The following is a 13,186-nucleotide window of genomic DNA, read 5'->3' as shown; positions in this document are numbered from 1 at the left end:
AACAATAAAGGCGAGATACAAATAACAAACAAACAAAGATCAGAGAATGGCGCCTGAATCGGAAGCAGCTGGCGCAAGATTAAAATTAGAATTACTTCTACCTGAATTATCACGACACATTTCTTCGAAGCCCAGAAGCCCAACAACCCACCTCTGGCACCGATCTTACACAAAGGAGCACACCCCGTTGTTATCCGGTGTGGTGCACCACAAAAGGCCAGCTGCTCGGAAGACGCACCTCCAGATGTGCTGGGATGGGCAGCGGCCCAGACACATCTGGAGTGGGATTAGCTCACTCGAGGCCACAGCCTGCACATCTGTCTCGTTGGCTCAAATAAACCGAGCGTGCAACAGCCTTTGCAGGACAAAATCACTTATTCAGCTTTTTCCGAGAATAACAGAACAAATTTTTCCAAAATTCATAATTTTCCTCAATTTTGGGGAATTTTCCTAAAATTCCCCAAAATTATATTCCAAAAATTATTTTCCAAACATGAATTATAGGCAGTCCTCGACTTACGGCCAACAACGGAGGCCTTCCGTTGCTAAGCGAGGCGCTTGTTAAGCGAGTCCTCGATCTGACAACCGTTTTTTTGGTCCCGGTTGTTAAGCGAATCACAGCCATTGGGAAGTGAATCCCGCGGTCGTTAAGCGAATCCGGCGCCGCCACTGACTTGGGAAGGTCGCCGATCCCGCGAAGGATCCCAGGATCCTTCCGTCGTTGTAAACGTGAACCGGTTACCAAGGGCCCAAATTTGGATCAGGGGATTGTGGGGGATAATGCAAGCGTCGTAAGTGTGAGGACTGGTCCCAAATCTCTTTTTTCCGTGCTGCTGTCACTTTGAATGGCCGCTAAAAGCAAAGGTCATAAGTCGAGGACTATCTATAAAGGACTTCATTTAAATGAAGTTGGAGGGGTCAGACTAGATGACCTACAAGATCCCTTCCAACTCTGGTAATCTGTAATCTGTAAATGAGGGATTTTTTTTTTCAAACTCTGTGGACTTCAACACCAGAATCCCCCCAGCTTCAAACCTGCCAAGTTTGAGGGGGAAAAAAAGTTTAATTCAAAGTACAGTTAGTCCTCAATTTATGACCCCAAATGAGTCTAACATTTTTGTTGCTAAGTGAAACATTTCTTAATGTTTCTTAAATTGAGGACCCAGTTGTGGGGGCAATACGCTGACTTTGTATAAATATACAAAAAGGATGAAGGCTATTGCTTAACGCATTGTAAGCCGCCCTGAGTCTCCAGAGAAAGGCAGCATATAAATCAAATTTTTTTAAAAAAGTGAATTTTGCCCCGTTTTACGACCTTTCTTGCCACGGTTGTTAAGTGAATCACTGCAGCTGTTAAGTTAGTAACACAGTTGTTAAGTGAAGCACTGCAGCTGTTAAGTTAGTAATACGGTTGTTAAGTGAATCTGGCAAAGCAAGACAGTGGCTACGTGAGTTATGTCCCATTTTACGACCGTTCTTGCCACAGTCGTTAAGTGAACCACTGCAGTTCTTCAATTAGGAAAACAGTTGTTAAATGAGTCTGTCCTCCCCATATGATTTTGCTTGCCGGAAGGTCGCAAGAAGGGATCACGTGACCCCGGGACACGGCGACCGTCATAAATACTGCTGCAACGGTCATAAGTGTGAAAAATGGTCCTAAGTCATTTTTTTCAGTGCCGTAACTTTGACCGGCACTAAATGAACAGTAATTAAGTCGAAAACTAGCTGTAATTTTTAAAAATAGGGACCAAGAAAGAGGGGTGTGGTTTTTTTTTTGTCGTTAGGAAACCAGGCGCCTTTTTCAGAACCAGGCGCCTTTCTTTTCTTCCGTCAAACTAATTTTAGTCCCCGTTTGCATTTTTTTGGAACGAAGCCTGCAAGAAAATTATTTCGGGAAGAAAACAGGAAGAAAAAGGCTTCTGTTTTTCCTCCCTCCCTGCCAGATGTCCAAGGAAAGAAAAGAGGGAAGGACCCAAAATACACTTTTACAAAGAACCACGAGAATATATACAGATACTCCTCGATTTACGACCGTAATTGAGCCCAAAATCTCCGTCGCTAAGCAAGACAATTGCTAAGGGAGTTTTTCCTCCCTCCCTGCCAGATGTCCAAGGAAAGAAAAGAGGGAAGGACCCAAAATACACTTTTACAAAGAACTACGAGAATATATACAGATACTCCTCGATTTACGACCGCAACTGAGCCCAAAATCTCCGTCGCTAAGAACGACAATTGCTAAGGGAGTTTTTCCCTCTTTCCCTGCCAGATGTCCAAGGAAAGAAAAGAGGGAAGGACCCAAAATACACTTTTACAAAGAACTACGAGAATATATACAGATACTCCTTGATTTACGACCGTAATTGAGCCCAAAATCTCCGTCGCTAAGCAAGACAATTGCTAAGGGAGTTTTTCCTCCCTCCCTGCCAGATGTCCAAGGAAAGAAAAGAGGGAAGGATCCAAAATACACTTTTACAAAGAACTACGAGAATATATACAGATACTCCTCGATTTACGACCGCAACTGAGCCCAAAATCTCCGTCGCTAAGAATGACAATTGCTAAGGGAGTTTTTCTCTCTTTCCCTGCCAGATGTCCAAGGAAAGAAAAGGGGGAAAAACCCAAAATACACTTTGCAAAGAACCACGAGAATATATACAGATACTCCTCGATTTACGACCGCAACTGAGCCCAAAATCTCCGTCGCTAAGCAAGACAATTGCTAAGGGAGTTTTTCCTCCCTCCCTGCCAGATGTCCAAGGAAAGAAAAGAGGGAAGGATCCAAAACACAGTTTGCAAAGAACCACGAGAATACAGTATATACAGATACTCCTCGACTTACGACCGCAACTGAGCCCAAAATCTCCGTCGCTAAGAACGACAATTGCTAAGTGAGTTTTTCCCTCTTTCCCTGCCAGATGTCCAAGGAAAGAAAAGAGGGAAGGACCCAAAATACACTTTTACAAAGAACCACAAGAATATATAAGATACTCCTCGACTTACGACCTCAACTGAGCCCAAAATCTCTGTCACTAAGCAAGACAATTGCTAAGGGAATTTTTCCTCCCTCCCTGCCAGATGTCCAAGGAAAGAAAAGAGGGAAGGACCCAAAATACACTTTTACAAAGAACTACGAGAATATATACAGATACTCCTCGATTTACGACCGTAATTGAGCCCAAAATCTCCGTCGCTAAGCAAGACAATTGCTAAGGGAGTTTTTCCTCCCTCCCTGCCAGATGTCCAAGGAAAGAAAAGAGGGAAGGACCCAAAATACACTTTTACAAAGAACTACGAGAATATATACAGATACTCCTCGATTTACGACCGTAATTGAGCCCAAAATCTCCGTCGCTAAGCAAGACAATTGCTAAGGGAGTTTTTCCTCCCTCCCTGCCAGATGTCCAAGGAAAGAAAAGAGGGAAGGACCCAAAATACACTCTGCAAAGAACCACGAGAATATATACAGATACTCCTCGATTTACGACCGCAAGTGAGCCCAAAATCTCCGTCGCTAAGAACGACAATTGCTAAGGGAGTTTTTCCCTCTTTCCCTGCCAGATGTCCAAGGAAAGAAAAGAGGGAAGGACCCAAAATACACTTTTACAAAGAACCACGAGAATATATACAGATACTCCTCGATTTATGACCGCAACTGAGCCCAAAATCTCCATCGCTAAGCAAGACCATGGCTAAGTGTGTTTTGCCCCGTTTTACGGCCTTCCTTGCCGCAGTCGTTAAGCGAATCGCTGCAGTCCTTAAGTCAGGAACGGGGTTGTTGAACGAATCTGGCTTCCCCATAGATTTTGCTCAGTCGGAAGGTCGCAAGAGGGGATCACATGAACCCCGGGGCACTGCAACCGTCATAAATGTGAGTCAGTCCGCCAAGCGTCCGAATTTGGATCACGTGACCGCGGGGGAGGGGGATGCTGCAACGGGCGTCGGTGTGTGAAAAATGGTCGTAAGTCACTTTTGCTCAGGGCTGTTATCACTTTGAGCGGTCGCTAAGTGAATCATGGTAAGGTTGAATTCCTGCAACCTGAAGAATTGTAAGGTTGTTAACCCCATTCGCCCGTTTTCAAATATTGCACGAAAAAAAAAGTCTTCCAGACGGGCAGAATTTAATTAAAACAAAAATGAGGAGGGTGTAATTGTTAATTAACCTTTTCACAGAGATCTCGGATGAAAATTCTCTTGGGATCCTGGAGGATCTTCGATTATTTCCATCCGTTTTTTTAAAAAAATAAAATAAAATGGGATGTCCACTTTTTTCTCCAAGCTCCCTAAACCAATTAAAATCAACATTATGCAGACAATGGCAAAATGCAGACAGCGTCCTGATCTGGACAAGGCAATTTCAGTTTTTTTCTACGCAGATTTATGACAGATTGACGTGATTCCCCATTTGTTGACCTTCCCAGCCGGCATCCATCAAGCAAAGTCAATGGGGATTCGCTTAACGACGGCACAGTTCACTTAACAACTGCCTCCAGAAGTTGTGCATGCTTCATCACTGGAGGTTTTTAAGAAGCAGTGGTGGAATTCAATTTTTTTTTACTACCGGTTCTGTGGCCGTGGCTTGGTGGGAGTGGTGTGGCCTGGTGGGCATGGCAGGGGAAGGATACTGCAAAACCCCCATTCCCATCCCATTCCTGGGGGAAGAATATTGCAAAATCCCCATTCCCTCCCCACTCCTGGGGATGGATACTGCAAAATCCCCATTCCCTCCCCACTCCTGGGGAAGGATATTGCAAAATCCCCATTCCCTCCCCACTCCTGGGGAAGGATACTGCAAAATCCCCATTCCCTCCCCACTCCTGGGGAAGGATATTGCAAAATCTCCATTCCCTCCCCACTCCTGGGGGGAAGGATACTGCAAAATCCATTCCCACCCCACTCTGGGGCCAGCCAGAGGTGGTTATTTGCCGGTTCTCCGAACTATTTGAAATTTCCACTACAGGTTCTCCGAAGTGCTCAAAATTTCCGCTACCAGTTTGCCGAAGTACTCAAAATTTCTGCTACTGGCTCACCGAACTACTCAAAACTTCTGCTACTGGTTCTCCATACTACTCAAAATTGCCGCTACCGGTTCTGGGAACTACTCAACATTTCTGCTACCGGTTCTCCGAACTACTCAAAATTTCTGCTACGGGTTCTCCAAACTACTCAAAATTTCCGCTACCGATTCTCCGAACTGCTCAAAATTTCCGCTACCGGTTCACCAAACTACTCAAAATTTCTGCTATTAGTTCTGCGAACCACTTAAAATTTCTGTTACCGGTTCGCCGAACTACTCAAAATTTCCGCTACCGGTTCTGGGAACTACTCAACATTTCTGCTACCAGTTCTCTGAACTATTCAAAATTTCCGCTACCAGTTCGCCAAACTAGTCAAAATTTCCACTACCGGTTCTCTGAACTACTCAAAATTTCCGCCACCGGTTCTCCGAACTAGTCAAATTTTCCACTACCGGTTCACCGAACTACTCAAAATTTCCGCTACCGGTCCGCCGAATTGCTCAAAATTTCCGCTACCAGTTCGCCGAACTGCTCAAAATTTCCGCTACCGGTTCTCCAGAACCTGTCAGAACCTGCTGAATAGCACCCCTGTTAAGAACAGATTGGACAGCCATTGGTCTGAAATGGTATAGGGCAGTGAGGGTTAACCTTTTTGGTGCCGAGTGTGCAAAGTGTGCCTTCCAGAACCCCCAAAATGCAATACGGACGACCCCTGCGCCCCATTTTGGGCCTGGAAAGCTTCCTGCACCAACCTGGAAGCGAAAACAGGGTGCAGGGCAGGGGTGGGTTCTAAATTTTTTTTACTACCGGTTCTGTGGGTGTGGCTTATTTTGTGGGTGTGGCTTGGAGGTCATGTGACTAGGTGGGCGTGGCTAGCTGGTCAGAGTCATTTCTGGAAAGTCCTTGCACTTACGACCAGTCCTCGCACTTACAACCCGACTCATTTGTTTGCTTTTAACACTGATCAGCTGTCGGGCGGCCCTTTGAAGCCCCGCGGCAAGAGTTTCAACAGTTTTTTCCCCTCTAGTCATCAGCTGGGACTCAGGAGGCAGCAAAAGCTTGGGGGTGGGGCCAAATAAAAGGTAAGAATAACGTGGGGGGGGTGGGAGGGCGGGGCGCGGAGAACCGGTTCGGTGACGTCATATCGGCACCGCTACCGGCTCGGCCGAACCGGACCGAACCGGGAGGAACCCACCACTGGGGCAAGGGCACCGTGCGAGGCCCCCCCTGCACCCAGTTTTGGGCCTGGAAAGCCTCCTGCACAAACCTGCACCCCCCCCGCACACATCCGCCCCGCCACCCCGCTCATGCGCACACATATCCCCCCATGCGCCCCACCCACGCACATGCATGGCAGAGACCCAAAGATCAGCTGGCTGGCGGGAGGCTTGTACGTATGCAGAGTCGAGCTGGGCTGGGGTGACGGCTGGCATGCCCGGACAGATGGCTTTGTGTGCCCTCGCTGGTATAGGGTCTTCTGCTTGAGCAGGGGGTTGGACTAGAAGACCTCCAAAGTCCCTTCCAACTCAATTGCACGTAGTCCTCAACTTACAACCGTTCATGTTTAATGACCGTTCGAAGTTACCACGGCACTGAAAAAAGTGACTTATGTCCGTTTTTTTGCAGCCTCCCCATGATCACCCAATCTGAATTCGGACACTTGGCAACTGACTCATATTTATGACGGTTGGACGCAAAAAGGGGTCATGCGATCCCCTTTTTGCGACCTTCTGACAAACGAAGTCAGTGCGGGAAGCCAGATTTACTTAACGACCATTGAACTCATTTAGAAACTGCAGTGATTCACTTAACAGCTGTGGCAAGAAATGTCGTAACATGGGGGCAAAACTCCCTTTAACAAATGTCTCGCTTAACAACAGGGATGTTGGGCTCAGTTGAGGTCGTATGTCCAGGACCACGTGTATAATGTTAACTGCAGTGATTTGTTGAACGACAGTGAGAAAAACCATCGTAAAAACGGGGCCAAACTCATTTAACGACTGCCTTGGTGGTGCAGTGGTTAGAGTGCAGCAATGCAGGCTGACTCTGCCCACAGCCAGGAAGTTCGATCCTAACCGGCTCAAGATTGACTCAGCCTTCCGTCCTCCCAAGGTCAGTAAATGAGGACCGAGATTGTTGGGGGTAAGAGGCTGACATTTTTAAACCACTCAGAGTGCTATAAAGCGGGATATAAGTCTAAATACAGGTAGTCCTCGACTTACAACGGTTACACTTAGTGACCGTTCCAAGTTACACTGAAAAAAGTGACTTAGGGGCATTTTTCAGACTTATGGCCATTGCAGCATCCCCATGGTCATGAGATGCTTGACAACTGACTCCGGTTTACGACGGTTGGCGTGTCCTGGGGTCATGTGATCCCCTTTTGCGACCTTCTGACCAAGCGAAGTCAACGGGAAAGTCAGATTCACTTAACAACCGTGTGATTAAGCGACCAGTGGTCCGCTTAACGACAGTGGAAAGGAAGATTGTAAAACGGGGCAAAACCCACGTAACAAATGTCTCGCTTTCGGGCTCCGTTGTGGTCGTAAGTCGAGGACTGCCTGTACGATTGCTCTTGCCTTGCTTAGCGACGGAAACGTGGGGCTTCACGGGAGTCGTAATTCGAGGACTACCTGTCGCCTGCTTTAAGACGGGATGCTATGGAAGGACTAATTGATTTGGTGAACCAATCTGTACCCGAAATAAAAACAACCGTGTCACCATCTTAACAACTGGCAGCTGTTCGCTTAACGACTGTGGTCGTAAGTGGAGGACTCCCTGTATCGAGGGCAGCTGTTAGTCATCAGCCAGGAAGGATGATTCCTGCAGAGCATTTCATAGCAGGAAGGAACCACTGACGCAAGCAGAGCCCAGGGGTTGTGGAGCCACACAATAGCCTGGTGACAAGTTGTGACAGCCGCTACCTGGAAACACAACAGTGAAATTGCCTCGAGGATGGGACATCTGGCAGGACGGTTGCAAGAGGGGGCATCACAACATTGTTAAGGATTGCACGGAATGGAAGGGAAGGGAAGAGAAATTAATAGGATAGGATAGGATAGGATAGAAAATAGATTAGAATAGAATAGAGGAGAGGAGAGGAGAGGATAGAGAATAGAATAGAATAGAATAAAATAGAATAGAGGATAGGATAGAAAATAGAATAGAATAGAATAGAATGGAATGGAATGGAATGGGATGGGATGGGATGGGATGGGATGGGATGGGATGGGATGGGATGGGATGGGATGGGATGGGATAGGACAAGATAGGATAGGATAGAAAATAGAATAGAATAGAATAGAATAGGGAATGGGGAATAGAGTAGAGTAAAGTAGAGTAGAGTAAAGTAGAATAGAATAGAATAGAATAGAATAGAATAGAATAGAATAGAATAGAATAGAGGATAGGATAGGATAGGAAATAGAATAGAATAGAATAGAATAGGGAATGGGGAATAGAGTAGAGTAGAGTAGAATAGAATAGAATAGAATAGAGGAGAGGAGAGGAGAGGAGAGGAGAATAGAATAGAATAGAATAGAATAGAATAGAATAGAATAGAATAGAATAGAATAGAATAGAATAGAATAGAATAGAGGATAGGATAGGATAGGATAGGATAGGATAGGATAGGATAGGATAGGAAATAGAATAGAATAGAATAGAATAGAATAGAATAGAATAGAATAGAATAGAATAGAATAGAATAGAATAGGTCAGCCTACTTTAAAATGGCTGGACTTCCACTCCCAGAATCCCCCAGCCAGCATGCTTTAAGATGGGTGGACCTGAACTAGCCGGGGGAATTCTGGGAGTTGAAGTCCGTCGCTCTTAAAGCAGACACCTTTGAAAAAATACCGATCAGGATTAGTTGCAGTAGAGGAGATCGGAGACACCTAGCAAATTCCTTCAATCAAACCAGGATTGTGAGCCACTTACCGGCCGCTGTCTGAATGTACCCAGCCAGGGTGCAGAGCCGTCTCTCACAGTGTCCGCTGGGAAGGAACAGGACGATGACTGCCAGCAGGGCGCTGAAAGCCAAAAGGGCACAACCGCCCACACACAACACGGCACTGGTCTGCAAATAAAAGAGGTAGAACTTTGGTTATAGACTGTCCTGTGAACACAAGGAGCCCAAAAAGGTCGCATCATCCCCAGCCTGTAGTGGAATGGAAGGACTAAACAACATTCCTGGGTTAGCCAGAGACAGTTTTATTGCGCAAGGTTCAGAGCCAGATTTGTACCTGAAGCTTTGAACAAAGAAAGAACTCTGATACAATGGTTTTTATACATTTCTAAGACAAAGGATTCAGTGAGATCATACATTTTCCATATATGGTTAATCATGAGATCATACATCCGATTTTCCTTCTATGGTTACATACACTGGATAATAAGTTCATCTAATTACTTAAAGCATTAATCTTAGTTTACAAAATTATCTTAGCCACACAACTTTTCTTAAGTGCTCAGAGTTGCTAATGGGAGAGTTACTACTGTCCTTGGGTAAATTCATTGGATTAAGTAACTCTTTGTACATTATTCTTTATTTGCTATTTACCTCAAGCCCTTTAGATGTGTGTCAGGAGCTGAAGTTTTAAGATGACTCTTAGTTTAGCAACCAATCTTAGCGAAGAAGAGCAACTAAGATTAGAACAGACTAGAATAGGGGTCTCCAACCTTGGCAACTTTAAGGCTTACAGACTTCAACTCCCAGACTTCCGCCAGGCTTAAAGTTGCCAAGGGTGGAGACCCCTGGAATAGAACATAGGAATAGGAATAGGAGTATCGTGTCTCCCCGAAAAGAAGACCCTGTGTCTTATTATATTTTTTTGAACCCTGAAATTTTGCTTTTTTTTTGCTTTTTAATTTATATGCCGCCCTTCTCCGGAGACTCACGACGGGCTTACAAAGCGGTTAAGCAATAGCCGTCATACTTTTTGTATATTTATACAAAGTCAGCTTATTGCCCCCACAATCTGGGTCCTCATTTCACCTGCCTTTGAAAGGATGGAAGGCTGAGTCGACCTTGAGCCTGGTGAGATTCGAACTTGCAGTAATTGCAGACAGCTGGTGTTAAATTACAGTGCTTTAGTCCACTGTACTACAGGCTGTACTACAGAAATAAGCGCTTGGCCTTATTGCCATGCACTCAAAAGCCTGATTGGGCTTATTATCAGGGGATGTCTTATTTTGGGAGAAACAGGGTAGGAGTAGGAGTAGGAGTAGGAGTAGGAGTAGGAGTAGGAGTAGGAATAGAATAGAATAGAATAGAATAGAATAGAATAGAATAGAATAGAATAGAATAGAATAGAATAGAATAGAATAGAATAGAGAAAATGAATGGAATGGAATAGAAATAGAATTGAAATAGAATAGAATAGAATAGAATAGAATAGAATAGAATAGAATAGAATAGAATAGAATAGAATAGAACAGAACAGAACAGAACAGAACAGAACAGAACAGAATAGAGGAATGAAGAATGGAATGGAATGGAATGGAATGGAATGGAATGGAATGGAATAGAATAGAATAGAATAGAATAGAATAGAATAGAATAGAATAGAATAGAGAAAATGAATGGAATGGAATAGAAATAGAATTGAAATAGAATAGAATAGAATAGAATAGAATAGAATAGAATAGAATAGAATAGAACAGAACAGAACAGAACAGAACAGAACAGAACAGAATAGAGGAATGAAGAATGGAATGGAATGGAATGGAATGGAATGGAATGGAATGGAATAGAATAGAATAGAATAGAATAGAATAGAATAGAATAGAATAGAATAAATATTGAATTGTTACGAGTTTTAAACGCAAATAGCAAGACTTTGAATTGGATTTAGCATCAGAGGGGCAACCAATGCAGATCTTTTAGCTGGAAATAATAATTAGCTGGAGTCACATTCATGTAGCAGCCTATCTACAGAATAACAGAGTTGGAAGGGACCTCGTAGGTCATCTAGTCCAACCCCCTGCTCAAGCAGGAGACCCTTTACCATTGCTGACACTGTCCAGTCTAACTATGCCACCTTGCTTGAGTTGGAAGGGATCTTGGAGGTCTTCTAGCCCAACCCTCAGCTTAAGCAGGAGATCCGATACCATGTCAGACAAATAGCTGTCCAATCTCTTTTTAAAAACCTCGAGTGATGGAGCACCCACAACTTCTGGTGGCAAGCTGTTCCACTGGTGAATTGTTCTCACCGTCCTGAAATTCCTCCTTAGAATAACAAGAGTTGGAAGGGACCTTGGAGGTCTTCTAGTCCAACCCCCTGCCTAGGGAGGAAACCCTACACCATTTCAGACAAATGGTTTATCCAATCTCTTCTTAAAAACTCTCAGTGTTGGAGCATTCACAACTTCTGGTGGCGAGCAGTTCCACTGGTTAATTGCCTTCACTGTCAGGGAATTTCTCCTTAGTTCTAAGTTGCTTCTCTCCCTGATTAGTTTCCACCCGTTGCTTCTTGTCCTGCCTTCAGGTGCTTTGGAGAATAGCTTGACTCCCTCTTCTTTGTGGGAACCTTATGCCGGTTTGCAGCGTCCCCGTGTCACGGGATCCCCTTCTGCGACCTTCTGGCACAGCAAAGTCAAGGGGGAAACTAGATTTCCTTAATAACCAGGTTACTAATTTAACAACCGCAGTGATTCGCTTAACGACTAAGGCGAGAAAAGGCGTAAAACGGGTCGTGTAACAAATTTCTCGCTCGGCAACAGAGTGAGAAATGTTGGGCTCCCTTGCGGTCGTAACCCGAGGACGACCTGTATTTGGAGATTCAGGATATGCGCCTCGAGGAAGACGATAGTTTCCCCCACCGCCGGATGATCTTGCCAGGGCTTAAGCATCCTGTGAAATCTATTGCCTACGGTTCAGCCGTCGCTGGCTCCCCGGAGTAATTAAGATGCCTTGGCAGGACGATAATCGGAAATGTATTACATGCATGGTGGGATTAAGGATAGAACACGAGCGCCCATTAAAGCCGCCGTTGCAATTGGCTGCCTGGGCTGATCTCTCGAAACGAGCTGTTGCCAACGCCACCAGCCGCATCCAAATGCTTCTTAATTAAAAAAGAAACACGCTTCGTCGGAGACAACGGGCGTCCCGCTGCCAAGGAACGGCAGCTGTGAGTGAGTGCGCGCTGTTATGGAGTGCATTTTTTTTAAAAAAAATGGGCATCCGGTGCCGAGGAGGCGAAGATGTCGGGAAAGGAAGGCCGGGACGGGGTCTTCTGGCGAGGCGGTGACGCCCGCAGAAAGGAGGATGTCTGACCTGTGCTGTGAACTCTATGTAGGAGTCACGAAGGGCATCCAGCCAGGAAATGCTCAGTTCCATCCAGTTACCCTGAATCTACCCCAAATAGGGGTTACACAGAGTTGTAAAAAGGAAGGGTTTTTCCCCCCTCAAACAGTGGTGGGTTCCTCCCGGTTCGGTCCGATTCGGCTGAGCCGGTAGCAGTGACGATATGACGTCACCAAACCAGTTCTCCCCCCCCCCCGCCCTCCCACCCACCCCCCACGTTATTCTTACCTTTTATTTGGTCCCACCCCCAATCTATTGCTGCCTCCTGAGTCCCAGCTGATGACTAGAGGGAAAAAAACCTGTTTACACTCTTGCTGCGGGGCTTCAAAGGGCCGCCCTACAGCTGATCAGTGTTAAAAGCAAACAAATGAGTCGGGTCGTAAGTGCGAGGACTGGTCGTAAGTGCAAGAACCTTCCAGAAATGTTTTTGACCAGCTAGCCACGCCCACCTAGTCACATTACCTCCAAGACACACCCACAAAATAAGCCACGCCCACAGAACCGGTAGTAAAAAATTTAGAACCCACCCCTGCCCCCAAAGGGTCAATTAGGGTTTCATGGGTAAAAAATGGGAAGATATCCGGTGATGTCGGGAAACGCAAGTCGGGATGGGACTTCCGGCGAGGCGGCGACGGCCGCAGAAAGGAGGACATCCGACCTGTTTGGAAAATATCTGCTGTGAACTCTGTGTAGGCGTCAGGAAGGGCATCCGGCCAGCAAATGCTCAGCTCCATCCAGTCGCCCAGAACGTACCTCAAATAGGGGTTACGGGGTTGTAAAAAGGCAGGGGTTTTTTTCCCCCCCCAAAGGCTTGATTAGGGTTTCATGGGTAAAAAAAATGGGAAGACCAGATTTTGGAAAGGTG

The 13,186-nt window shown here is 45.6% G+C and overlaps 1 protein-coding gene across 1 annotated transcript in view; it reads right to left on the bottom strand.

Annotated features, from left to right (window-relative positions):
* Nucleotides 1–13,186, bottom strand: part of LHFPL7 (LHFPL tetraspan subfamily member 7) — a 98,915-nt gene that overhangs the window by 48,041 nt on the left and 37,688 nt on the right. The window contains exon 2 of the mRNA XM_060685630.2: nucleotides 8,955–9,093. Coding sequence (XP_060541613.2) covers nucleotides 8,955–9,093 — 139 coding nt within the window. The remainder of the gene's footprint in view (nucleotides 1–8,954; nucleotides 9,094–13,186) is intronic.

The sequence above is a fragment of the Pantherophis guttatus genome, chromosome 1, assembly GCF_059756535.1.
Source record: "Pantherophis guttatus breed Tessera chromosome 1, ASM5975653v1, whole genome shotgun sequence".
Taxonomy (NCBI): Eukaryota; Metazoa; Chordata; class Lepidosauria; order Squamata; family Colubridae; genus Pantherophis; species Pantherophis guttatus.
Note: the sequence above shows the minus strand (reverse complement) of the source record. Positions and strands in the feature narration are given on the sequence as shown.